Below are 27,545 nucleotides of genomic sequence, written 5' to 3'. Positions count from 1 at the left end.
TGACAGTTTTTGTGATATAAAAAAATGAGACCGCAATAAATCATTTCAAAACTTTTCCCACCTTTAATGTGACCTATAACCTGTACAATTCAATTAAAAAACAAACAAATCTGTTAGGGGAAAAATACAAAAAAAAAATAAAAAACGTACAATAAGCTGGTTGCATAAGTGTGCACATTCTTAAATTAATACTTTGTTGAAGCACCTTTTGATTTAATTACAACATTCAGTCTTCTTGGGTAGGAGTCTATCAGCATGGCACATCTTGATTTGGCAATGTTTGCCCACTCTTCCTTGCAAAAGCGCTCCAAATCTGTCATATTGCAAGGGCATCGCTTGTGCACAGCCCTCTTCAGGTCACCCCACAGATTTTCTATTGGATTTAGGTCTGGGCCATTCCAAAACTTTAATTTTCTTCTGGTGAAGCCATTATTTTGCTGAGTTGGATGTGTGCTTGGGGTCATTGTTTTGCTGAAAAGTGAAATTCCCCTTCATCTTCAGCTTTCTAGCAGACGACTGAAGGTTTTGGGCCAAAAGTGACTGGTATTTGGAACTGTTCATAATTCCCTCCACCTTGACTAAAGCCCCAGTTCCAGCTGAAGAAAAGCAACCCCAAAGCATGATACTGCCACCACCATACTTCAGCATGGGGATAGTGTTCTTTTGGTGATGCGAAGTGGTGTTTTTGTGTCAAACGTACATTTTGGAATTGTGGCCAAAAAGTTCAGCCTTGGTCTCATCAGACCATATTACATTTTCCCACATGATTCTGGGAAACTTGATGTATTGTATTGCAAATTTTAGCCGTGCCTGGATGTTTTTCTGTGTAAGAAAAGGCTTCTGTCTTGCAATCCTACCACATAGCCCAGACATACGGGGAATATGGCAGATTGTTGTCACATGTAGTGCACAACCAGTACTTGCCAGAAATTCCTGCAGCTACTTCAGTGTTGCTGTAGGTCTCTTGGCAGCCTCCTTGACCAGTTTTTGTTTTGTCTTTTCATCAACTTTGGAGGGATGTCCAGTTCTTTGCAACATCATTGTTGTCCCATATTTTCTCCACTTTTTGATGACTGTCTTCACTGTGTTCCATGGTATAGCCAGTGCTGTGGAAATTTTTTTGTACCCTTTTCCTGACTGATACCTTTCAACAATGAGATCCCTTTGATGTTTTGTAAGCTCTCAGTGAAACATGGCTTTTGCTGTAGCAGGCAACTGAGTGAATGTCAGGAAAATCCTACTAGGACAGCCGACTTTATTTGAGGTTAATCAGAGTCTCTCTAATTGATGGAAGGTGTCTACCCAAAGAGACTGAATGTTGTAATTAAATCAAAAGGTGCTTCAACAAAGTATTAGTTTAAGGGTGTGCACACGTATGCAACCAGCTTATTGTACATTTATTTTTTATATTTTTTCCCCTAACAGATTTGTTTGTTTTTCAATTAAATTGTACAGGTTATAGGTCACATTAAAGGTGGGAAAAGTTTTGAAATTATTTATTGTTTTCTCATTTTTTTATATCACAAAAACCTTTCATTTTAACAGGGGGTGTGTAAACATTTTATATCCACTGTACCTAGTTCTGTATAATTGCATGACAAAGAACTATTTTTATTAATCTGCATGACAAATGTGATTCATAACATTGCATGATCTATTTCTCAAAGAGGGACGTTGTAGATCAGAGTGTATGTGCTGTATCTTTAAGAAGCATATCAAGGAATGAGCGTGCACATATAAATAGCAGGCACGTGCTATACCCATTGCCATTTTGAGAGTGCGGCCAGAGAGTGAGCATGTATGATTGGAGTAACTAGTTTGTATACAAGTTACTTAAGTTAAAGTCAGTAAACTTCTATCGTGATGTTTGTATATAATAAAGCTGCTTGAATAATACCCACAAAGACTCTTCTATTGTATGCGGAGTAGGAGAGCGATCTCACCTAAGAAGGATCCCTAATGGGCTATGATGTCAGTCTATTGAAGGACTTATTTAAGCAAATTTTCATAATGTCTTCCAAAGTTGTGCGATCTCAGAGGACGTTGTATTATGTAAGGGGGTACACAGTGATTAAGGGGTGCAGGAACTTGCCCCACTTCACCCAGGACCACTAATTAATTTTTAAGTGATTTCTGCTTAAGTGATCCCAAAGAATCTTATAACCTCTCCAGACCCACATGGATCAACAGATATGGTAGGAATGTATCTTGTCTGTTACTTTCTTGCACATTTTTGATTACTGTACCAGTTTTGAGCCCATGGGAGCTCTGTGCCAGCAATTTTATACTCCTTTCAATATCAAAAATATGTTGAAGAGTTATTTTCTTCACAGCAAAATGGTGTCAGATAGCAGTGGACTTGAAATGATATACTATGTGAGCCGAATGTGTATGTTATTAGAATCTGATTGGTTTATTATTCCAGTTTGCCTCTTCCATTTGTTGTTTTAGTAAATTTTCCTTTTAGTTTGTATTTTTCTGATTTTTAAAAGTGTAATGCATTATGAAAGTCAGTCTGCTTCTGAAATAAGAGAAACCTGAAATTACATATTAAGTATTTCTTTGTATATTAGACCACAGGCGACTTTTGACCTTCTTGGAAATGATCACTTCTTACTTGGAAGGCTGGTGCATACCTTGGCTGTACTTATGATGTTTGCAATCAACACAACGGTGAGTTTGTAGCAAAAAACAAACATTACCATGCAACATTCATTTGATTCAGAAGATGAAATACTGCTACGCCATGCAGCAAATAATACTGGAACTTAGAAATTGGGTCTCTGACAGGAACATTGATATGCCCTTTGCCCATCACCCATTTTCAAAGTGTGAGATGACAGAGTCTGAGGAATACTTTGCTTTATAAATAAAGAATGTATATGTGTATTTATAAATAGAGAGAGAGAGTGTATATTGGTAGGAAAAAGCCTTTCTGATAAGGTATTATGGTGCTGCCATTTTGTTTAGCCCTCCAATAAGGTTAATGGAAAGGGAAAATATGAGGAGACTACACAAAACCTCAGTATTTACAAGAAAGGAAATGACAGAGTATGAGCAAAAGGGAGGTATGACTGAATGGGAGAGAAGAAACAGTGGAGAACTGAGCTGGAAGGAAGTAGTGAAAGCACTTAGGAGATGTACAGGCAAGGGCCAGGACACAGAGGACAGACAGAGTAGTAGTAGTATAATGCTTACAAGACCACTAGTAAAGCTATATAGTTCATCCTAAAAACATGTAGTAATGCTTGTACACTCAGAGATGGTAACCATAGTGTCATTGCCATATGGCAGGTGCAGGTAGAAGTTGTGCAACTGCATGTCTGTTAGCCTTCCTTCCAGGAAAAGTTATGGGAGAACATTTTGTAGGGCTAATATTATGGTGGAATTCCTGAATACTGTATGTTTTTAAAGAAGTTTATTAAATATGAAATTTTTTAAAAAATGATGCAAGTACATATACAGAAACAGAAAATAAAAAGCATATTTCTTTTTTCAATCACAATACATTTCTTTTTAGCAATTTTCATTCACTCCAGCATTACACAAATTTCTCAGTTCCTGCCTTCCATTAGATTTCCTCTTCTTGAACATTATCCTATGTGCCTTGTTCCCACAAACTCCATTTATTTCTGCATAACAAACTCTTTCCATTTTCTAAAGATCTCACCTGCAGTTCTTCTTTCTGCTTTACAATATTTGGTACTTCAGATACGGTTGGTTTAAATTATGATCTCCATTTTCTAGTAATTAATTTTTGGCAGTCATTTGCATTAAGCTTATCACAGCTCAAAAGAATAATTTCCTTAGTTAAAACCAATTGCTACCGCCTTACAACGTACTCTGTAGGGAAATTTTAAAATTTGCCAACTCACTACAGTCCCTAAAAAACATATACACAATTAATTACCTCTCTCTTTCATATCACATCACCAGCATTTGCTGTCTACCTGAGGAAAAATGGAGTTCCTGAATGACGTTTTTCAGGTGCACAGCAGATTAGCTTCATTCTGTAGCCATTTTGCAGTCCTGCCAGGTCACTTCTGAGCTAGACCAGAGAAACCCAGCTGATGTGGTTCATCTGCGGTTCTTTAAGGCCTTTGATACCACATCTCACCATTGGCTTCTGAAGGAAATTTCAAGAGCGAAAGTTTTATATCTCTGATTGGAGAGGTGGATAAAAGCCACAAAAAAAAAAAAAAAAGGGCAGACAGGCTGGTTAGGGAGCAAATGTCCAACAAGAAACTATTAACTATTGCTATAGCATTTGGTAAGGGAGACACTTTTTGTTAGCTTGTTCACTTAGATGATATACTGGTGTTAGAGCAAAACATTTAGTAGATTAGTAGTCAAGAAGAAGGACCAGCCTTCAAAAAAATATGTGGTTCAGTTGCATGAAAGGCAAAGAGAAAATGGGGGGTTGGTGGATAGCTGGTATAAATTAGGGCGGGCACTAAATTGATAACCTTTGAGAGAAGAGAACAAGGATATGGACACTCTTCTAACCCCTAAACTGAATCAGGTAGCCTTTATGGTGTTGAAGACTAAAAAATGCCTTGGTACATTTATGGACTGAATGGGTCATTGTTATCCATACGTAATGTATTGTGTACTGTTCTTTCAGCTGTACTCTGAGAAAGTCATATGTGACTCACAGTAGCACTCTAGTGGATACAGCAGACCATGGGTATTTTTTTAACGTATTTGTGCATTCAAGAGAGGCAGTTTAAGCTCTAAAAGTTTCCTTATTTATCTGTCTGGCTTAGCTTTCTGGTATCCTCAAGAAATGTAGTTCTAAAAGGGATTTCAACTAGTTCTGTTTGCATTTAGCTTAGGCTTCAGCGATTGTTTTGTTTGACTACAGTCTCATCCTTGTCTTAGAAAAAGTGGTGAATGTTTAGCTCATGTTGCTGTTTTTATGTGACTGGAGAAGTCTTATTTTCTTAGTGTGAAAATTCTAAAGCATGTTTCTTCGTCATCCATGGTAACTAATGATAATAACCCCTCTGTATCTGACATCCTAGTATTTGGAGGGGAATTTAGCATGATCAGCAATTTGGTCTTTGCTCACCACAATGGGATGGGTCTGTACTGTACGAGCAGTGGTGTATTACATGGATGTTACTGGTTGTGGTGTAGTTGGATGGTCTGATCTAAGATTGGGTCTCTTTTTAGTTGGTCACTGATTGGGTTCAACCTGTCCACCAAGCACAGTTTGGGAATTTTTCTCAGAAGCTGTCGTATTTGGAGGCATGTGCGCCTGCTGACGAAGTTTACCATGATGTCACACTCTTCTTCTCTTTGCATATATAGCTCCTGAACCCAGTTATTTTTCCTGTTTACATAGTTTAGATCTCAGCCTTTTTGATTGCATTTGAAAGTTCTTATTATTTGATGTCTGTAAGCAAATATGTCAAGTACTCTTTGTTAAAGCCAGTGTGAGTCTTGACCATTAAATTACCTTTTTTGTACTGGGGAGGGGCACACCCCAAAAATAAGATAAGCCTGTCAGCACTAACACATCATTCATCACTGTAGCATTAAGCTGCAAGTTGGGGGACAGATCTCTTAGTTTGCCCTTGCTTGGAGTGCTATCACTAGTGGAACCTGGATATGTTCGTAGTAAGCCATGCCTTTGAAGTATTAACTTCTCCTCCAGAAAGAGTTCTCCTTAGAGATAAGGCTGCCTCATCAGTCTATGATAGGTGACTACTGCTGAATAGGGCCACGTGGTTTGTCATTGATTTGAAAGAGGATAGAGTTTTTCTCCTACCTCTTCTTAGTTCATAAGGTGTGTATGGTACTTTCTTTATTCTGGGCCTCAGCAACTTCAGCCAGCATTTCCAGATGGCTGCCCAGTCTAACTTGGATGTGCCTGCTGTGATACAGCAGTAATCCATGGTATATCCGAGCTATGCTGAGACTACCACTACCAGGAACGTGATGGAGGCCTGTATGGCATCTCTCATTTGCATGTCTGAAAAGACTGAATCTCCTACCACTGTGAGAGAGAAGGGGAAACCCAGGGTGATAATTTCAGAGGAACCAGACAGCATACCTCACATCCTAGTTAGAGAATAGTAAATGGTTCACTTATCAAGGTCTGACAAGGTTTCACACCATTGCACTTTGCTCGAGTGGACATACTGGTGAAGAAAAAGCAAAAAATGAAACACATCTCTTCTCAACATAAGTCCCGTGAGAAGGAATGGCTTGTTATTTCTCAAGTCTTTTATAAAGCCGTATTATCTTTGAAGTCCCCTTCTTTCCCTTCATCTGCTACTACTCATTTGAATTTTTTTCAGAGGAGGAGGAATTGGATTCAGATGAGGGCTCACTGATCTGTTTCTTCCAGTTACACACTCCTGAACAACTGGCCTCAGATGGTGAGGATACTCTTATCACCAAATTCCCCACTAGAAGGGATTTCTTTTGGAGAAACTATCTCTAGAATGATGCAACATTTTGAACAGGACAGAAAACAGGTGTCAGGTGTACAGAAATATCACTACAAATTACTGGAGGTAAGGGACCTGGTTCCTAAACCTTCTGTCCACAAAGCCTTTTTGGTTGCCTTTGTTTCCACTTCATGTAATCCAGATTCCCTGCCTCCCATACCTAAGAAACCAAACCAGTTCTGGAAGGTGCCAGTGGGCATGAAATTCCTCTACAAAAATCCAGTAGCAGGCCCCTTAGTTTTCTCTCTGTCTACAAATAGACCTACTAAACTTATCCCTGCAACCACTGTGCTGCCATCTGTTAGGGGAGCATGGCCATGGACAAGTATGGCAAAACAAGTCTATACCTCTGCCACTTTGGTAGTCAAAGTCCTGAATTGCCAAACATCAATTACTAAATATTTATTATCCATTTTGGGAAACTTTAATAAGTCTCTGGCTGAATCTGAAGATTTTGATCATAAATCTGAGGTTGCCTCTGTGCTCAGTAGTGTGAACCAGAAAACCAGAATTTCCATTAAGAGCAGCTATGGTGCTGCAGAGCCTTCCTCTGGGGCTGCAGCCACTGGTACGGGCATCTGCAGCTTTGCTTGGCATTGCCTTAAGTCCCTGACAAAAGATGTCAAGGCCATAAGGACCTATTTTTTGGTCCCTCTTGTGCTGAATGTTTTAAAATGCACCAGAAAAAGGCATGCTGGACCTTAAACATGTTTTTTCTTTTATCAGGTCCTAGATACACTACCTTTTTGTGAAGGGAACAAAAGCTTCTTCAAAAGGACCAGAAACTTGTTAAGAAAAGATTTCAGGAGAAGCCTCTGGTGGGATTCCAAGCCTGGAAAAGCATATTTTCAAAACAGTGCAAGAAACTTCTCTGTGTGGAAGATTTTCATTCCATATATTTCTAGTTAATCACTGTATATTAATCAGATCAGACAATGGTAGTAGAAGTAGTGAACGTAAACTCGTCAAGTCAAAAAGTAATAATAGAAAATATATAATTCTACAGCATTACTAAGTATTCGAAAGTAATCCAAGCAAGGCAGGCAGTCTGTTTCCAGTCGAAAATCCTTTATTAAGTACACAGACAAGCGATCCAAGTAAAACAAAAATAGAGTAATAATTTCCTCACAAGCTTTCTAAATATATATATACTTTTTATCAGGCATGGGAGTGGTTTATTGTGCTGTAAAACAAAGTGTTATTGGTACACATGTTAAATTCACATCCCTTCCCCATCAGTGTGACATTCGAGCTGGTCCTGCCCTACCTAGTAGCTGTCATAATAATATATAGCCCTAATGTACTTTAATGGTACATCTTATTTAACCAAATTATTAAGTATATTATTAAGTCTGTGATTTTATACAAGGCAATATAGTACATGGCTGGAAATATATCAACCTTAGTTCATTTTGCGATCAAGAATTACATATAAATATATACATATACATTTTGCATGTAAAAATCAGTTTCTATTTTCATAACCTATTGTTAACAAAGATCGCTTTCGTCCTTCTAGACATCCTCAGTCTGTGTACAAGAATCCTAAAAACCTATATAATTGTATAATTAGTTAGTATTGTTATAACCATCATTTTGAATAAAGTGGAAAAAAGAACCAGAAAAAAATAATAATAAAAAAAAAAAAAAAAATATGTATGTATGATGATGGAAACAAAATATACACTTAAATTTCAAGTGATTTAAAATGGTATTTAAAACCAATTTGTAGAAAAAAATAAAATAAAATACAATTAGTCATGTAAACAATGTGGCAATTTTCTAAGTTCCAGTGCACTTTTAATTGAACAGTAGTAGTTTAGTTCAGGCTTTCTAAAAGAGTTCATGTTTCTCCAGAATATTCGGGATGTCTCCTTCAAGATCACCCATGTCTATGCGATCCAGGATCTGGAACTTAAAACCTGTGTGTCTTTTATGAAGAGAAAGGTGTTTGGCTAGTGCATTATTTTTACATCCAGAGCGGATTTCTGACAGATGACATGAAATCCTTCGCTTGAGTTTATTTACAGTCTTGCCCACATAGAATGCATCACATTCATTGCACTGTGCCCTGTAAATTACTTTTTTAGTGTTACAGTCACCCCCTGCACTGGTTTTAATGATCCTCTTTAAATAAGGGCAATAAAAACTATCACCTTGCTGTATAAATATACAAAATGTACAATTAGTTTCAAATCTTTTAGTGCTTTTCTCACATGGTCTAGGTTTAAATTCAACAAAACTTCTAATATTCCTGGCCTTCCTATAAACAAATGATGGGGCTTCACCTAAGATGTTAATCAGAAAAGGGTTTCTGTGACAATGTCCCAGTTTTCTTCAATAATATTTTTGATGCTGTGATAATCCAAAGTGTATGTCAGGATGCAGCTATTTTTGCATTTGTTATTCTCTGTGGGATTACTTAAAATTTTTCTACTGGGGAGGTTGAGTGAAGGTGCTTCAGTCCTTTTCAGTTCTATAATGGGTTCCAGGATGTTTTTAACATCTGACTTTCATAGCCTCTCACTAGAAAATCATTCTCTAAGTTGTTCAGGTTTCTCAAAAATGGTTCCATCTCTGTGGTAATTCGAGCTAATCTATAGCCTTGGGATTTCACTACATTATACTTGGTTTTTGTAGGATGTAGACTTTTACTGTGGAGTAATAAGTTAACCCTTGTTGGTTTTCTGAATAGATCAGTGGTGATTCTGTTATTGTTGGTGTCCTTGGAAATCTGCATATCTAAGAAAGTGGTTGAAGTACAGCTATGGGAAGAGGTAAACTTCAGGAAGGGGGTTGTTTGACTGAAGTAAGTGATAAAATCTCCAAGCTGCAAGGTGTCACCTTCCCCCACAATAAAGACATCGTCAGTAAAATGTAAATAGCATGTGATATGCTGCATGTAGTCTGTGTTGTTTAACACAAAGTCCTCCTCCCATTTGTTAAAGATTGCCTTGGAAAGTGATTTCATCTCCAAGGGGTATGCCTACCCCCCCCCCCCATACACCAGTCTCACCTCATTCCTCCCTTGCTTAAAAAACTGCTGTCCTAGGGGAGTAATAGAACTAGTTCCTCCTGAGACCCAGGGAAAAGGCTTCTTTTCAAGATTTTTCTTCATCCTCGGGGAAAAAAGGAACATAGAGGCTCGTACCAGATTTGCCTTACCTCAACACTTGTTTTGGAAGTTCCATCCTTCAAGATGCTGTATTTCTTTAGACTATAGTTCCCCTCATCATTTCTCAGACTTTTCTGGTCACCCTAGATCTGGAAGATGCATATCTGCATATTCTTATTTACCCTGCATGGAGGACATTTCTGAGGTTTTCTACCTCTTCATCACACTTTCAGTTCTCATCTTTACATTTTAGCATGTGTACAGCTCCCAAAGTCTTCACAAAGTGACTAGCTCCAGCTGTTGCCTTTTGCAAAACCCGAGGTTACAAGTTTTAATGATATCTCAATAGCCTCACTTGTCTGTGATTTCTAGCCTGTACTGAAATGATTCACTGCTGAGTGTGGCATCGTTAAGATAACACCTCCAATCAGAGGGCATGGTTCCCTGCCACCCTAAAAGACCTGTCCCTCTACTCAGTCTCGTACAGACTGCTCAGACGTGACCTGTGTCTGGCATACAAGGCTATTTCAGACCCAGCCTTGATGGAGTTGCTGCATATCCATAAGACAAACTCCCTGTACCCAGTCTCGTACAGACTGCTCAGAGGTGACCTGTGTCTGGCTTACAAGGCCGTTTCAGACCCAGCCGTGATGGAGTTGCTGCATATCCATAAGACAAACTCCACTCATGCAACCCACACGCAAGACCATAACCTGGTGTGTGACATTAATAGAACTTGTTGGCTGGATAGATTTGTGTCCCAAAGACTCCCCCATCTGTGGAATAAACTTCTTCTTTATGTCAAGCAGTGTACCTCTCTAGCCTTCTTTAAGAGGAACCTGGACGACTCGATGGGAAACAGAAAATATACCCCTGGGATCCCACCTGTGTCCCTGCTGGACAGGGGAAACAGGTGCTGACTTTCTGGGAACTTGGGCGAAATTCTTGGCTAGGCTTAAAAGAGCCTCGGGCCAGTAGCCTATAATCTTACTATGAACCTAAGTGTAGCAGTGTATTTCATTGGCCAAGCAACACACACAACAGAGTCGAGGGCAGTTACAACTACAGATGCTTTTAATCACCCTTGGGAAGACACCCGGTATAATTAAGTAGGCACAGTGCCTTTCTGCCATCTGTGTTAATTTGTGTGTGATCACTAAATTGGACTACCAAAGTTGCTTGCTGCCTTTAATTTGCTGAGTTACGGGCATGCACATTCAAGGAACCCCCGCCCCCATTAGCAGTTTCCATACATTTTTTTAAATACAAATAGGTTTAACTAATTTTTTCCTTAACCTGTCATTTTCCTTAACACTCGAGGCACCTGTTTTCTTTGTTTGTCCTTTTTCCATTTTTTAAATTAAATCTCCTTAAATATATCTGTAGGTGAAGGAGAAATAGCTACCTCATTTAGTTTAGGCATCCTAGTTTCTTGGTCACAAGTAAGGGTAGAGGAGACTGGGAGATTGATCAGTGAATAGGTGCAGCGGCTTTGCAATGTATTATGATGACGATATTTTAAGAACTCAAACATTGGATGAAAATAGTTTACAGGTCAGTTTCTGCCCCTGTGCTCAACTGTAGTCATAAAGTTTGCATAGAAAACAAGAATGAAATCATGGATACAGTCATCAGAAATGTGGCTCCTTTGCAGGGTAGTTGAGCTTACTGTCCGTAATAAAATGAAGATGTTTCTCTGTGAGGATCTTGGAATATAGCTGTTGTACTACTTTGTTGATGGGTATAAGTTGAACTGGTTTGGGCTTGTTGTGGGGTTGCCCGCTAGATGCATCCCACATGAGGTTTATCACTTATGGCCTACTGGGAGGAGGTAATAGGGCAGACTCGAGTCATATTGGATGAATTAAATATCTCACCTTTCCAAAAAATGCCTGAGGATCCCACAGGATGATGATAAAACTTTTGCTAGCAATAAGCTAGCCCTTTCTACCCTTCTGCTGTGACTTTCACCACAGCAAGTGATTTAAAAAATGGATGAATTTATATATTTTTATTTGATTTCATCACTGTCGGTGTGTTGCAGATTTTTTTAGCTGTTGCTATGTTAGTAATTTCTTTAAAAAAGTTATTAGGTTTGTTTTAGTATTTACCTGCTTTGTGCTCTGTAAAACATTTTATTGACAGTGGTAACTTGGAATGGGACTAATCATGTCTTGCAGCTTAAGTGCTGGCAGCTTAACCAGTAAAATAGAACACCTTAGTGCTCGGCTACCTGATAAGTGTGCAGTTTGTCTAACATGACAGATGCAGCAGGTGATGAAGATGGGGCTGTTGTCCTTTTGGAGACAGATGATGATACTTCTGCCTAAACTGGCAAGGTGTGATCATCACTGGTGGCTAGAACAGGGATGCTTCTAAAATGTTCAGAGTGAAGTTCATGACAGGAGATGGAACTCTAAAAAGAAAACATCTCGGTTATGTCTTAAGCCAGAAGAGAAGGTGGGATAATTGCCATATATAGCAAGGTTTATTTAATGTCTGCTTATACAACAATATCAAACAACTCTAAACCAGTGAGAATATTTTTGGGTATAAAATAATACTAAGTTGGCAGCACATTAATACATTATTTGGTACTACTGCTTCATAGCTCTTGCTTTCCCAGTTCAATTCTCAGCCATGGCATTATCTTCTTGTTTGTTTTGGTTTCTAGTAGAGTGTCCTGTTTCTTCACCTACTGGTATGTCTTTAGGGTGTAGGAAGTTGAGACACTGCAGAATACTCATTGGTGCGTGGGTGTGGGTGCACATATCCTGCAGTAGACTGATATCCCAGATTTCCTTTAAGCCTGGGTAGAATATGGGGTGCTGAAAATGAATAAAATAAAACATGAACTGATGCCTACATCAATGCAGAAAATGAGAGCTGTCGAGCAGGCAATGTAAACCAGTGCTGGTGGAGGCAGAAAAAAATGTCATATGGGTCAGTGGATTATTAACTATTTAAGATAAAAAGATGTTTCTCTTGGCGCTAGATAAGCAGGGTGTCTAATGTAGGTATTGCTGAAGTGGATAAAGCCAGCAAATCCTAATATCTGAAGTTGTTGTCTTCATTTGATCTTCAACCTGTGGGTTCCCGGATCCAGCATGGATCCAAAACGGATTCATGTCCAGCATCTGATCTGAGGTCAAAGCTCCTCCCCTACTCATAATGCCCCTGTCTCCTTCCTCCCTTCAGATCTTGTTTGCTGCTTTCATGTCCACATTGTGATCCGTGCTCTCTGTCAGACTTTTTGGGAAAGTGACTTTTTCGAACATACTTTCCCCTTTTTTTTCTGTTTCTCTATCTCCCCTCTCGCTTTCTGTATCAGTTAAAAAAAAAAAAAAACTTTTGTCTTCTGTCTACTCGTGTGTGAGTTAGGCCGTGTGGTTGGGAATATGTCTGAAACCCTCAAACCAGGCTCCTGTAAATGCACAGAGTGTGGCCATAAGCTTTCTCCAGCTGATGGCCACACTCTGTGCATTGGATGTCTTGGGGCAGCTCATTTAAATACCTCCTGTTCCATCTGTGCTAGGTTTAATCCCTGGGCACTGATGGACAGGAGAAATAAGTTAATTCTGAAGGGCCTTCTTCCCCCTCCTACCTCCGGGGCACAGACCTCTTCTGCCCTGGCTTCTATTTCAGTCTCCACCTCAGCCTCTGGGACTCAACCTCCCATTAAGAGGTCCAGAGACGGAGACTAAACAGCCAAGACCAGGGATAGGACCAAGAAGTGATCCCCAAATCGCTCGGCTTCAGTGGGCCCTCCGACCAAGATTAGGTCGACTCCGAGGATGGAGTCTCCCCGGCTCCTCTCCCCTTGGTTATCTTCAGAGCCGGAGGAGCTTCGAACCCAGTCGCCAGCTCAGACTTCCCCTCACTGCCCCTCTAGGCCAGTGTCAGTGGCCTCCTCTTCTTGCTCCACCCGCAGCCTTTCTGAAGTGGAGATGGATAGGATGATGTGGAAGTCTATCCACACCCAGATACAGTTGGGAGTCCTGCCTGCCCCCTCTCTCTCTGGAGCGGAGGACATGCAGTCTGTCTTCATACCTATTACTCCTCCTCTGTTCTGACCTCCGGTTTCAGAGCCCTTGGTTCCGAGGGCACTCAGACTTGAGGGGTCGGTTCCGATGGTACCTTGTACCTCGACACCGGCCATGGCCTTGAGGTCGGATCCAACTAGCTTGGAGCCGTAGCCTCAGTACCGGATCTGAGGGGAGGGCGTCTGCTCCAAGCCTGCCCCTTGGTATCTCTGCACCTGAAGGTTTTTCTCCAGCTCCCTGTCAGGTCAGATGGTTATGGCTCTGACCCTTGTTTCTTCGCAGGTGGTCCGTTCCCCTTCAGCCTTTGACGTGGTAGAAAGGGTCCTCTCGATCCCTTCGAGACCCTCGACGATCTTGTCTTTGGAGTCCGTCCTGGCTCTCTCTATTTCTGGCATGGACCGGGCCAGCCTACCATCTCAGGGACAGCCTGCTGCCTCTTTGCCCCAGGGTGCTCCCTCCTGGGGGCAGCGAGACATTGACGAGTCCTCCCCAGAGACCCCCACTAAGGAGGTTCCTCACAAGAGTATGTGCAAAAGGAGGCACTTGGACTCCCCACCGGAGTCCCTCATGGAAGACACCGATTTGGAGGAAGGGGAAGGTCCCCCCCGTCACCCCCGGGGATGTCTCCTTTGGAAATATAGGTTCATAGGCAGGTACTAGGCTATCTGCCTGAAGACATTTATAAGCCTAGCCGGAGTGTGTTGGCTTTTGCTGCCCCCTTAGATTAGATCCCCTTGCTTCTGTCCAGCAGAGCCATTGAAGTGATCACCGGGGTAAACTCATGGAAATCCTATGCCAGCATGGGGGGGTGGTCTGGCCAAAAACCTAACTTGGACGAATCTGTGTTCCTGGAGGCAATTGGCACAGGGCCTTCTACTTCCTGGGTGTCCCCTCCCGCAGATCCCTTGGTGGAGCTTATTACATCTCAGGCGTGGAAGGAACCGGACACAGTAGACTCCATCCCCAAATGCCCGGACAAGGTTTTGAGTCCCCTTTCGGACAGGACTCATTGGACTAAGGGTCACCACTTGTCCAGCCTCCTGACAGAGAGTCCAGGATGATGGAACGTTTTGGGAAGCAGGTGTTCGCTTCAGCAACCTTTCTCTGCATGCGCTGAATTATATGGCACATGTGATTAGGCTGCAGCGAGACCTAGTCAAGGCGGTCACTGTGTCTACCCCTGGGTCCATGGTGGAGGACAAGAAAGTGTTCTCCTCTTGGATGGTCACCCTGATATCTATTGCTAACACCTCTGTGCATCTCCTTTCCCATGCAACTGAGGGCACTGCTAGAGCAGCCAGTACAGGCATTGCCATCAGGCACTACACCTGGCTCCAGCTCTGTGCCTTTTCGGAACCCTCTAAGGCATCTTTCATGAATGCCTCATATGATGGTTCCTCCCTTTTTGGGAAGTCTGTATGTGACACTTTAGTTCAGAGTGAGAAGGACAGGAAGACTCTGTCTGCCATCGGCATCTGCTTTTCACCCCCCATCAACAAACCTTCTCGTGGAATCAGCGAGGGGCCAAGAAGATGTGGTTCTGAAAATCTCAGAGCTATTCCCAAGAAGTCAGATCTCTCCTTCCCTCAGAGCAGAGGAGGATTTGATAGACACTGCCCTGGAGGCAGAGGGGACCCAAGAAATCAAGGGTCTCATGAGCCTTTCTCGGAGAGAACCGCGCAGCAACCCTGAAGGGCTGCTTGGCTGCTCGTCACTGGAGGGAGTCGGGGGTCAACTATCGCTTCACTTAACAGCGTGGGAGTCCATCACGGAAGATTGTTGGGTGTTGCAAGTTATATCTAGAGGCTATTCCTTTCCCTTTCTCACACCACCTCTTCCACCCAGACACCTCCCTGATGTTCCACCCATGCAAAGGGAGGATGCGGCTCTGGAAATTGCAAAGCTGCTAGAAAAGCAAGTTATCCAACCCATCCGCCCCAGACCAGTCTGGGTTAGGCATTTATTCTTGGTTCTTTTTGGTGCCAAAGAAGACGGAGGACTTAAGATCCATTCTGGATCTCTCCAACTTGAACCTGTCTGTGGCCAACACAAAATTCCATATGGTCACCCTCCTATCTGACCTGGCCTTCCTGCAGGAGAACGATTGGATGTGTTTGATCGACCTTTCAAGATGCGTACTACCATATCAAAATGGACAGGCCCTCTGGGAGGTTCCTCCACTTCCGGCTGGGGGCCAGTCATTAGCAGTTCAGAGCACTCCTCTTTGGTCTCAACACAGCCCCCAGGGTTTTCACCAAAGTGATGGCAGTGGTAGCAGCTCACCTGAGACCCCAGGGCATAAAAGTCTTCCCCTACCTGGACAAATGGCTCCTCGCTGCCCCTTCCAGGCATCAGCTCAGTCAAGCGAGGGATTTCCTTCTACTCTTAGCCTAGCGGTTGGGCAGTACCATCAATCTCAACAAGTCGTCAATGGCCTCAGTTCAAGTGTTAGATTTCATTGCGCCTTGACTGGACACAATTCAAACCAAAGTCTTTCTTACCTCGGAGAGGATTCAGTCTCTGAAGCTATGTCCTTTACATTCTTCAAGCTCAGCCACTGACAGCGGAGATGGTACTATGGGTGTTGGGGTCCATGGGTGCCATGATCAATATCTTGCCTATTGCATGTTTTCATATGGAGGTTCTTCAGTGGACCCTTGCAGTCCAGTGGTCCATAGTAGATCTCCCCCTTGTCTCATCCTCTTTGAGTCTCTCGAGTTTGCAAGGACTCTCTCCTGTTGTGGATTCATTCCGTGGACCTGGTTTGGGGTTACTTTTTTCTTCCACCTTTCCCCTTGGCCACAGTGACTATGGACACTTTCCTACTACAGTGGGGGGGCACTGCTCTGGAAAGACATTCCAAGGCACGTGGTCCTGCTATGAGACCAGATTGCATATTAACATCCTGGAGATGAGGGAGGTGATTTTAGTGTTGCAGGCTGTCCATGCCCATCTTCCTCAAGGGACTTTTGCTATTCAGATGGACAATATGTCTGTGGTCTGATACATCAACAAACAGGGGAGAATCAAATCTTACTCTCTATGTCACGAAGCCATGAGAGAGTAGGAGTGGGCGATCTCCGACCAGTTTCTGGTGGCAACACACAATCCAGGGAGGTCCAACATTCTAGCGGACAAGCTCAGCAGGGCTATTCTGTCTCTTAATCCTTCAGTAGCGAAACAGATCTTTATCAAGTGTGGTCAGTCTTCGTGCGATCTCTTCACCTCTCTTTCCATCGTGAAATGCAGCGAGTTCTTCACTCTGAACCCTCCACCGGGGGAAGCCCCCAGAGATGCTGTGATTCATGCTTGCCCCCCCCCGGTCTTTTGTATGCTTATCCTCCCATCCAAACCTGAGCAGTCTGAAGCTCACTGCTTGGCTGCTTCAGTTCCCATGATAGTCAGGACTCCAGGTTTATCTTCCCTTGTCAAAAAGATCCTGGTGTTGGCTCATAAGTCTTCCACCAGAATAGTATACTCCAGCAAATGGAAACGTTTTTCTATCTGGGCTTCACAGTACTACCTAGATTCCTTCACTGCCCCAGTTTCTGCGGTTTTGGAATTTTTGGCAGGGATTTTTCAGCAAGGTGCCAGTTCTTCTATGGACAAGGTCCAACTTGCAGCGATTTCTAATTTTCACGTAGGTGATAATACGGCTTCCTTAACATCCTCTAAGCTTTGCAAAGCCTTCCTAAAAGGCACCTTTCTTCTTTGGCCCCCATTGAAAGACCCAATACCGCCATGGGATCTTATGTTAGTTCTACAAGCTCTAATTTCGTCTCCCTTTGAGCTTGCATCCTCTGTGTCTCTGCAATTTCTATCCTGGAAGACAGCCTTCTTGGTTGCTATTACTTCTGCTAGGAGAGTTTTGGAGCTGCAAGCGTTGTCGGTCAAACTCCCCTTATATGATTTTTCATAAGGGTAGGGTATCCTTGCGTACTAACCTGTCCTTTCTCCCTAAGGTAGCTTCTGAGTCCAATATTAATCAGGTGATTAATCTCCCGGTCTTTTTCCCAAATTTTCAAAACAAGGGAGAATATAAATCGCACTTGTTGGATGTGCACAGACATTTACATTTTTACCTTCACAGGGCTAAATCCTTTCGCAAGTCCTACTCTAAACCCTTTTTGGGGAAACCAGTATCTAAGGTCACTATTGCCCATTGGATTTCCCAGTGTATTATTCTGGCATACTCTGTTAGGGGTTTATCTCCCGCCAGGTCATGTGAAGGCACATTCCACCAGATCTATGGCTACTTCAGTGGCCTTTTGGTCCAGAGTTTCGTTAGATGATATCTGCTCTGCGGCCACTTGGGCTTCATCTCATACCTTCATTTCACATTATATGTTGGACATCATATCCAGGAATAGGTCATCCTTTGGTTCTGCCGTGCTCTGTAATATCCTTCCATGAGGGCCTCCCAGGTGTTTAATAGCTGGGGGACTCTGTCCCACTGGTTGAAGATCAAATGAAGACAACCACTTCAGATAAAGAAGTTATGTACTCACCATAACGTTCCATCTGAGTTGTTGATCTTCATTTGTCTTCAACTGTCCTTCCATCTTTCCCCCTGCCTTGCATAGACTGTGTGGTGGTCTAGCGAGTTGAGGATGTGGTCACTTCCAGGGTGCCTGTTATTCTTCCTTTTTTGCTTATGCAGACATTAAGTATGGGACAAGGTGTTGGATCGGGTGTGGATGCTGAGTTGGGCAGCAAGCTCGATCAGAAGGGAGGAAGGAGACAGGGACATTATGAGTAGGGGAGGAGCTTTGAGCTCGGATCAGATGCTAGCTATGCGGCCGTGTCGGATCCATGCCAGATCTGGGAGCCAACAGATTGAAGACAAATGAAGGACAACTCAGATGGAACGTTATGGTGAATACATTACTTCTTTTTTCTTACAGGCTTTTCTGACATTCTCAGACTTGTTTTCTATCTCCTTTTACATGTTTTTATGTTTTTCTACATTTCTCAGTTTCTTTTTTCTTGTTCCTATAGTGCTTGTTCAAGTTTTAAGAGGCTTTCAGGTTGAAAGATGGCTTCTTTGCAGTGGCTGGGGAGAAACTTTACTGACAAAGCCAATTAGCTTGCCCAGGCCTGTTTCTTCATGTTTTTGCTTGCACAGTTCTGCTTAATCTGAGAGGCCTACTTAGGTTCTTGCTTATATCTCTGTCATTGGAAACGTCAGATGGAGTATCCCAGGGGAATAGACAGTCTGAGAATGGAAATACTTCTGGGCATACCTCTGAATCTCTTATAGGCTCATAGATTCATAGATGAGTACTAGGCAAGCTATCCTTGCAGGCCACTTTAAACCTAGCCATCTTCCCTTTTGGTACTTGAATTAACCTATCTCATTTGGTGTTGGATTGGTCTTACCCATCCCGGTGTCAGTATTTATATATTACCCCTAATGACTGGGATCAGTACCATTGATAATTTGAGGGAGCCCATGTATACAGTTTTAGTTCAAGAATTCTGGACAAAGCCAAAAAGAATGGGACAAAGGCCCTTAGTCAGGAACACATTTTAAATATTGCTCTTATAAATTTAGAAAGCTTCTAGAATAATAGCCTTTGCATTAACAAACATTTTCTGAAAGATATAAACTCTGAACCTCAAATGTCTGTCATCATTTAGTTACTTTAATTAAATGTAGTACCACATTACAGGATTGCACAAACCCTTTCTTCCATGCAAGTTGCCTCCATTGTATGAAAGGCCTTCTACATGGCCCACCTCATAAATAAGGGTATTTCATCCAGGAACAAGGAGGTCATAACATCCCTGTACTCCTCCCTTATCAGACCTATTATCGAGTACAATGCCCCCTTCGGCATGTACCTTGCCAAGCACATAAAGCAGTTGGAGAGACCGCAGAGGTTCCTGACCAGGAAAACCCAGAGTCCTATACAGATAGACTAAAAGACCTGTCCCTCTACTCCATCTAATACAGACTGCTCAGAGGTGACCTGTGTCTGGCATACAAGGCCATTTCAGACCCAGCCTTGATGGAGTTGCTGCATATCCTTAAGACAAACTCCCATGTACTCAGTCTCATACAGACTGCTCAGAGGTGACCTGTGTCTGGCATACAAGGCCATTTCAGACCCAGCCTTCATGGAGTTGCTCCATATCCGTAAGACAAACTCCATTCACGCAACCTGCATGCAAGGCCTTAACCTGGTCTGTGACATTAATAGAACTTGTTGGCTGGATAGATTTGTGTCCCAAAGATTCCCCCCATCTGTGGAATAGACTTCCTCTCTATGTCAAGCAGAGTACCTCTCTAGCCCTCTGTAAGAGGAACCTGGACGACTGGATGGGGAAACAGAAAATACACCCCTGGGATCCCACCTGTGTCCCTGCTGGATAGGGAAAACAGAAAATACACCCCTGGGATCCCACCTGTGTCCCTGCTGGATAGGGAAAATAGGTGCTGACTTTCTGGGAACATGGGTGAAATTCTTGGCTAGGCTTAAAAGTGCCTCCAGGCCAATAGCCTAGTATCATCCTATGAACCTATGTGTGGCAGTGTATTTCACTGGCCAAGCAACACACACAACAGAGTCAGGGGCACTTACAACTACATATGCTTTTAGTCATCCTTGGGAAGACACTCAGTATAATTAAGTAGGCACACTGCCTTTTTTCCATCTGTGTTAATTTGTGTGCGATCACTAAATCAGACTACCAAGTTGCTGCCTTTATTTTGCTGAGTTACGGGCATGCACATTCAAGGACCCCCCCATTAGCAGTCTCCTTACATTTTTTAATACACATAAGTCATTTTCCTTAACACTCAATGCTCCTGTTTTCTTTAAGTTTGTCATTTTTCCATTTTTTAAATTACATTTCCTTAAATATATCTGTAGGTGATGGTATGCTGCAATGCTCTGTGCAGAGACTAATAAATAAATCTCTTTTTATCTTGTATTATCTACCGACAGCCCATACTTATCTTCACCTTCACTGATTGTTTTTCTTTGCTTACACTACTTTCCTGGGTCAACCCGCTCCGCTCCCCAACCGTACCCCCAATTTCCACCCACCCCCACTTCCATTATATTTATGCTATCCTTAATCACACCCCCTTAACCATCTGTAATAATCACAACCTTTTTCCAGTCATCCTCATACTTTAGCCCACCCATAGGCAGCCATCCCAAGCCACTCCCTATAACTAACTTAGCCCCTCTTCCTATCTCATCAAGCCCAATAGCAAACCAACTCATACTATAACTCTTTCCATGTCTTAGTTATTAATCGTATTACTTTTAATATGGCAACCCCCTATCCCACTATAACCTGCCTACCTCTTGCTCACACTCTCCCTCACTCCTAGCACACTTGACAGCACTCAGTACTAAATAAATCATTTTTATTGAAGCATCCATCGCATCTGATACAGGCCTTGATACACAAGCAAAAAGTTACTGTAGCATCTCAGCTTAATTTTTTAAGTCAGATACCCTTTTATTTATAAAATATAAAGTTTTGAAACCATGTTCCAACTCTAAACTAGTACTCCTTTCAAAATTAGAATCTAAAAAAAAACTTACTACTACACCTACTGTTTCTCGCATTTACCCCAATGCGGGGACATTCACCCAAACCCAGGACCTACTCCAGTATTCCTTTCTGATGATACATCCTCCTCTAACAAACTATTCCTTGTTACACGAAAACCTACATAGCATCTGTAATAAAATAACAGACTTCCAAGTGTGGCTTCTGCAACATATCCCTGATGTTCTTGTAATCATAGAAATATGGTTAAAGCCAAACATACAGGAATCTTTACTACTCGCTCCAGGCTTCAGTATAATAAGATCCACTAGAACAAATAAAAAAGTAGGAGGGGTAGTTTTAATCTACCCCATTTCATGTATGGTAGTTCCCTACTCCAAACCAGTCCCTAAATTTTGCAACGCTGAACTCCTCATAGCCTTCTTAAACATCAGTAGAACCAAACAACTTTGTATTACAGTTTTATACATCTCCCCAGGCTGCAACATCCCCATACTAGAGGACATCCTGTCCTGGATGTCGAAAAATCTTTTCATTGAAACTATTATCGTGGGTGATGTTAATATTAACTGGAAAAAAAATTTATCTCAGACTTCCGTGATGACAGTATTAATCTCTTTGGTTTCTCGCAACTTATAACTCCAACTAGATTTGCCAAAATTAGCAACCAAGAATCAATTCTAGACTGGCTCCTAGTCTCAGATCCTAATAAATACTCAATCTCTGGCACCCTCCCAAACACATTGTGACCCTTTACCTGCATATACACACAGAACGACCATCCACTCGCCCAAAGCCCATAACTGCAAAACCTCCCTTAACCTATCTAACTAATTTCAACCAATAACTCTCTATCAACATACTCAAATCCTTAAACTGGTCTACCCTGATAACACTAACCCTGGATAATGCAGTTAATTACTTTAGTAAACTATTTATAGACACCCTTAATAGCCTAGGACCGCTTTGAACAAAAATAACAAAAATCAACTATGCCCCTTAGCTAACAAAGTCCACAAAAAACTGTTGGTAAATAGAGACAAAGCCTGGAAAGAATGGCAGAACAGAAATGACCAAACTCTACAAAACTATAGATATACATGCACTCGAGCAAAGAAGCTTATAGTTACTGATAAAAAAAAAAAAATGCTTCGCACAACAGCTAACTGGCCACAAGAACAATCCCAAAATATTTTGGTCTCCTGTCTCTTCAGTTCTCACCCCAGGGTCCAAACAAAAACCCTTTGTCTTCCACAGACAAGTCTGCTCCTCAAATTGCCGAATTATTTAATACTTTATAGCTAACTTGGTCAATGACCCCAACAAGCCCCATACTTCCAATACTACAGACAGTTTTAATGCATATCTGTCTCAAACATCATCGAGACATGGCACAGTCCCATCCCTTCCTACTTAAAATATTTCTGCCATGGTCTCTAAATCTCCAACTCTCTCATCGCATCCTGTATCCACTAGCTATATATGTAACCTACTACATAAAATAAAACCTTGCTGTCTGTCTACTGACAGTCTCCTAGCTGAATACTTAAAAATTACTGCTGATGCCTTTGGATACCCAGTTAGTATTCTCATCAACAGATTCATAATGGAATTCTAGATCCTTTGCCTTTGGAAAAAAATTAATCATAACCCCATTACACAAAGGTGGTAAATCTACTGAATTGTCTAATTTCCACCCCGTTGCCATCCTAGCTCCTCTCTCCAGACTCCTAGAAAAATGAATATACATGCAACTCCTTGACCACCTCATTCATAATGAACTACTAACATCCACCCAACACGGCTTTAGAACTGCTCACAGTATAACAACTGCAGTAATATTCTTCATGGACACAATCAGCAAAGCAAGAGACTCCAGACAACTAACCTCAGCGCTATTTCTTGATCTTTCGAAAGCTTTTGATACTGTCACACACCTCAACTCTTACAGCAACTTTCTTCCCTAGCCCCTTCTGGTCCCTCTCTACAGTGGTTTTCTAGCTACCTATCTGAGAGACAACAATGTGTAAAATGGCAAGGCTGTCTCTCTTAGTACTTAACCAATAAAAGATGTGTTCCACATTGTTCCATCCTTGGACCACTCCTTTTCAACACTTTCATAAATAATCTTCATGCTGCCTCCTGCCAAAGTTCCTAATCCAGTATGCCAGTGACTCAACTTTTATCTCCTTTTCCTCTAACAACATAGAGCATCTAGGACAGCTAACGCAAACTGCCTTCTCCGACGATTCCTGGATCAACAATGTTCAACTACCACTCAACCCCAACAAAACCAAATTCCTCCTTTTCATTAAAAAAAAAAAAAGTCAAATTCAACTGACTTAAAAATATTTTCATTAAAAAAAAGACAGAAATCAAAATATCTCCATACACCAAATTACTAGGCGTTACCATAGATAACAGACTTACCTTTGACCTCCATATACATAACGCCATCAAAAAAAACTAGGGCTGCTCTACCGGCATAAATATTTCATGAATCCAGATACCAAAACAACTTTATCCAAAATCTATCTGCTTCCCTTTGTACTATATGGTGCCCCTGTTTTAATCAACCTTCAAAGCACTCTAAAAAAACAAGTTTGAATCCTGCTATAACAAAATCACTAAAGTTGCAACAGGCATACCGTATTATAAGCACTACTGTCTGGCTCATACTCCCATTAACTAGCTAGAATTCATTCCCTCAACATCTTAACTACACTCGACTAACACTTCATAGGTTCATAGGTTCATACTAGGCTATCTGCCCTAGGGCATTTATAAGCCTAGCCAGAGTGTGTATGGCTTTCGCCACCCATTTTAAATTAATTTTGCTATGCCCTTTTTCGAGGTTAGTATACTGTGCCTCTGTCGAACAGTGACACAGAAGTGATATCCGGGGTAAACCTACGATCTCCCATCCACTCATCAAGATTCCTCTTGAAGAGAGTCAATGAGGGACTCTGCCTAACCTGGACTGGGATTTTATTCCAGAGTGAAGGGAGCCTCTGGGTTATGAATCTGTCCCTCCAGCATGTCCTATTTATTTCAGTGCTGAGGTTTAAGTCCCTCGAGCACGTAGCTCGATGGGATTTGGATTTTCTGAGGTGCAGCATGTCCATTAATTCCGGGTTGGACATGGCTTTATATGTCAGGCACAGATCGCCTCTGAGCAGGCGGTATGCCACTGAGTAGAGCTGGAGTTTCTTTAACCGGGCAGCATACGGCATCTGTTTGAGCCCCTTGATCCTCTTGGTGAGGTACTTTTGGGGTCTTTCTAGTTGCTGCAGGTGTCTGGTAAGGTACATCCCAAAAGGGGCATTGTACTCAATTATGGGCCTGATGAGGGATGAGTAAAGAGGCACGATGACCTCCCCTGATCTAGATGTGAATCCCTTCATGATTAGGTGGGCTATATAAAATGTTTTTCTAACCACTTTGGCCACGTGGTTGTCAAATGAGAGATTGCTATCAACTTGGGTCCCCAGGTCCCTAATTACTTCTTCTGTACTTAATGGATTACCACCAATGTGGTAATTTGTGGGCACTTTGTTTTTGCCAAAGGGGATGACTATACACTTTTTGGCATTTAGCTTGAGGCCATGGCTCTGGCACCAGTTGTCTGTTTATATGAGGCCCTTTTGGAGGATGCTTGTGTCGGCTGGAGAGTCTATTATGGCACCCAGTTTGCAGTCATCTGCTGCCAATAAAATTTATAGGTTCATACGTGCTTACTAGGCTAAAGACCACAAGGACCTTTTTAAGCCTAGCCATGTATCCCAAATCTCTGACAAGTTCTGATACCCTTGATAAGTGTAACCATGGGCCTGGGAGATGAATCATTTACATGTTACCTGTGTCCGTTAGAGACATAGGTCCCAAACCAGGGATGAATTTCCGGTTTCCCATCCAGTTGTCCAAGTTGCACATGAATTGTGTTCGGGATTGTCTATAATGCTGAAGCCTGTTCTGCCGTAAAATCAGTACTGCAAATCTGTACACCTAAATGTGCTCTCCGCTCTGAAGACAAACAGCTTTTAACTCTATATAAACCAAATAAGACCACTGGACAATGTCTCTACTCCTAGTCTGTGACTAAACTATGGAATGCACTGCCCTTAGATATTAGGACTACCTCTAACCACAAGACATTCAAGTTCAAGCTAAAAAATCTTCCTAATCAGGTCACGTATCTGCCTCTGTTGTAAACCTAGCTGACTTCCACCCCCATCACTTCACCTAAGTTCTATTTCTTAATTTGTACTTTCCCGTTACTTGCCTTTATTTTTTTACCCCTACCTGTATTGCTGCTTTTAATTTTCTTTTCTTCATTTCCATTCTTCCATCTTGTATCTAACTATTCCACCCTACCTATTCAACAACCCCCTATGCTGATACATCAGCCTACCATCTTCATATCTAATCGCCTTCTTAACTATTCCACCCCTTCCCACATCATTAGCCTTCACCTTCCCTTTCCTCTAGTCCTAACTATCTTTCTCTGCTACCTCTTTTAATAAATGATTAACTCCCTTTGTACTAAGACAGCTTGACCTATCATACATTTCTCTTTTACTGCCATCACACCTAATATATGTAATCTCACCATGGCACAACCTTGCCTCCTATGTAATAATCCTACCTGCCTTGTATTGTCGTACTTCCTATGCAAATGCACTGCCTATAGACAAGATTGTTGGTCTCTTCTGTATAAATTTTATTTATGTTAAGTATGTTTAGACTTGTGTATTCATCCTCCCGTATTTAAACATATGTATTTGACATATCTGACGTTTCTTCTACTATCAAAAAATGTAAATTTATGTACCTGTCTATAATTTATTGTCAACTATGTATATGTACTCTACTTTCATTTATTGTCAACTTTATATAAACTATATAGCTGTTACTTTTTTATGTACTGAAGCTTTTCCTTCCAGGCCTCTGCTGAAAATGGGCTTTTTGCCCAGTCAGACTTTCCCGGTAACCAAATGTCAAATAAATAAATAAATGATTTGCCAAAAAGAACACATTTTTATGAGGAACGTACCAAAAACATAAAGCAAAAAATCTGGACATTGTGCAAAATTCTGTACAGTTGAAAGGTGTGCTTCTGGGATTCTATCATTCTCTTCCCAAAGGTTAAAAGTACAACATCTGAGTTTGTCTGCATCTGGTCAGTAAATTTAGACATGAAAACTTCTTACTATTGGCATGATTCAAGTTGAGATTAAAAAAAAAAAACACAAGCAGAATGAATACTTGAATTAATTTGTGTATTTTTTCTGCAGAATTTGTATTTCATATGAGTACATGATGATATGGCATATTATAAAAATATATTTATGAAGAAGAAGAAAAAAAAAGTAAAACTTCGACACACTATTTCTATTCCTGCAGTATAAACAAGAAGCAGTGCTAAGCACATGTAAGACTACGTTTCATACTGATGTAAGGAAGTATAAAACATCAGTAAAAGGTGTTCTCAAGGCAAGACTTGCAGAACTGACGCTGAAGACTAATATGACTTACATTGTCACTGTCATTATCTTCTGCCATGGCTGCCTTCATCCTTTCTTCTAAATTCAGCCTACCATTACACCAAATGCTACTGCCCAGTCAGTGTTTTTCCTATGCAACCATGCTAGAATGCATTCCAATAATAATCTGCCCAATAAACTTTCTGTCTAATGTAGGACCATGAAAAACAAAGTGCACAAAATAGGTAGAAGCACCAAACAGCATTCTTTTATTCACTTTTATTCACAACTGGTAAGTGCTTTCTTTTCCAAAAAAAAAACAGAAACTGTTTCAGTTAATCTTACTAAAAAGTGTATTTAAATACAAAATCGGAACTTGAGAATAAAACTGTCCACCAATAAAATTCTCAACTGACAGAAGTATCCCTTCCTGTTTAAAAGGATGTTTCTTAGTGTTCCATCAGTTTTTAAATTACCTTATGCACAGTGCACAGAGGCATGTGGTACCTGTAGAGTTGTCCTGCATTTTCTTTCTCTTGTGCCTGTTTTCAGTTGCTGAATTTAAAAGGTAAACATTTGTGCAATACTACTTTCTCCTGCGTGACATCACCAAAACGTTTGTTGAATTTTACCCTGAGTGCATGTGTGTGCGAATGTGTTCATAGACTTTAATGGACGCATCACAGTACATACACTGGTTCCCATCCATTATCGTCTATAGACACACCCCAGCTGTCCCTCAGGAGACATCAGTGAGGGATTTAATAGTATTATGTGGATGCATTCTTAATTAAAAGAGACCACCGATGTAATTTTGGTAAGATGGGGTGGAAAATACCTTGAGGCACTTAAGTTAGAAAGTGCCGGAATGTATATTCAGAACTACAGTGGAATACATTAATTCACTGTCTGATGT

The 27,545-nt window shown here is 41.4% G+C and overlaps 1 protein-coding gene across 1 annotated transcript in view; it reads left to right on the top strand.

Annotated features, from left to right (window-relative positions):
* The window catches only part of TELO2 (telomere maintenance 2), a 1,490,787-nt gene that overhangs the window by 1,064,164 nt on the left and 399,078 nt on the right, over positions 1–27,545 (top strand). The window contains exon 18 of the mRNA XM_044089295.1: positions 2,574–2,673. Coding sequence (XP_043945230.1) covers positions 2,574–2,673 — 100 coding nt within the window. The remainder of the gene's footprint in view (positions 1–2,573; positions 2,674–27,545) is intronic.

This window comes from Protopterus annectens, chromosome 12.part0, assembly GCF_019279795.1.
Source record: "Protopterus annectens isolate FY-2018-M chromosome 12.part0, PAN1.0, whole genome shotgun sequence".
NCBI lineage: Eukaryota > Metazoa > Chordata > Ceratodontiformes > Protopteridae > Protopterus > Protopterus annectens.
Note: the sequence above shows the minus strand (reverse complement) of the source record. Positions and strands in the feature narration are given on the sequence as shown.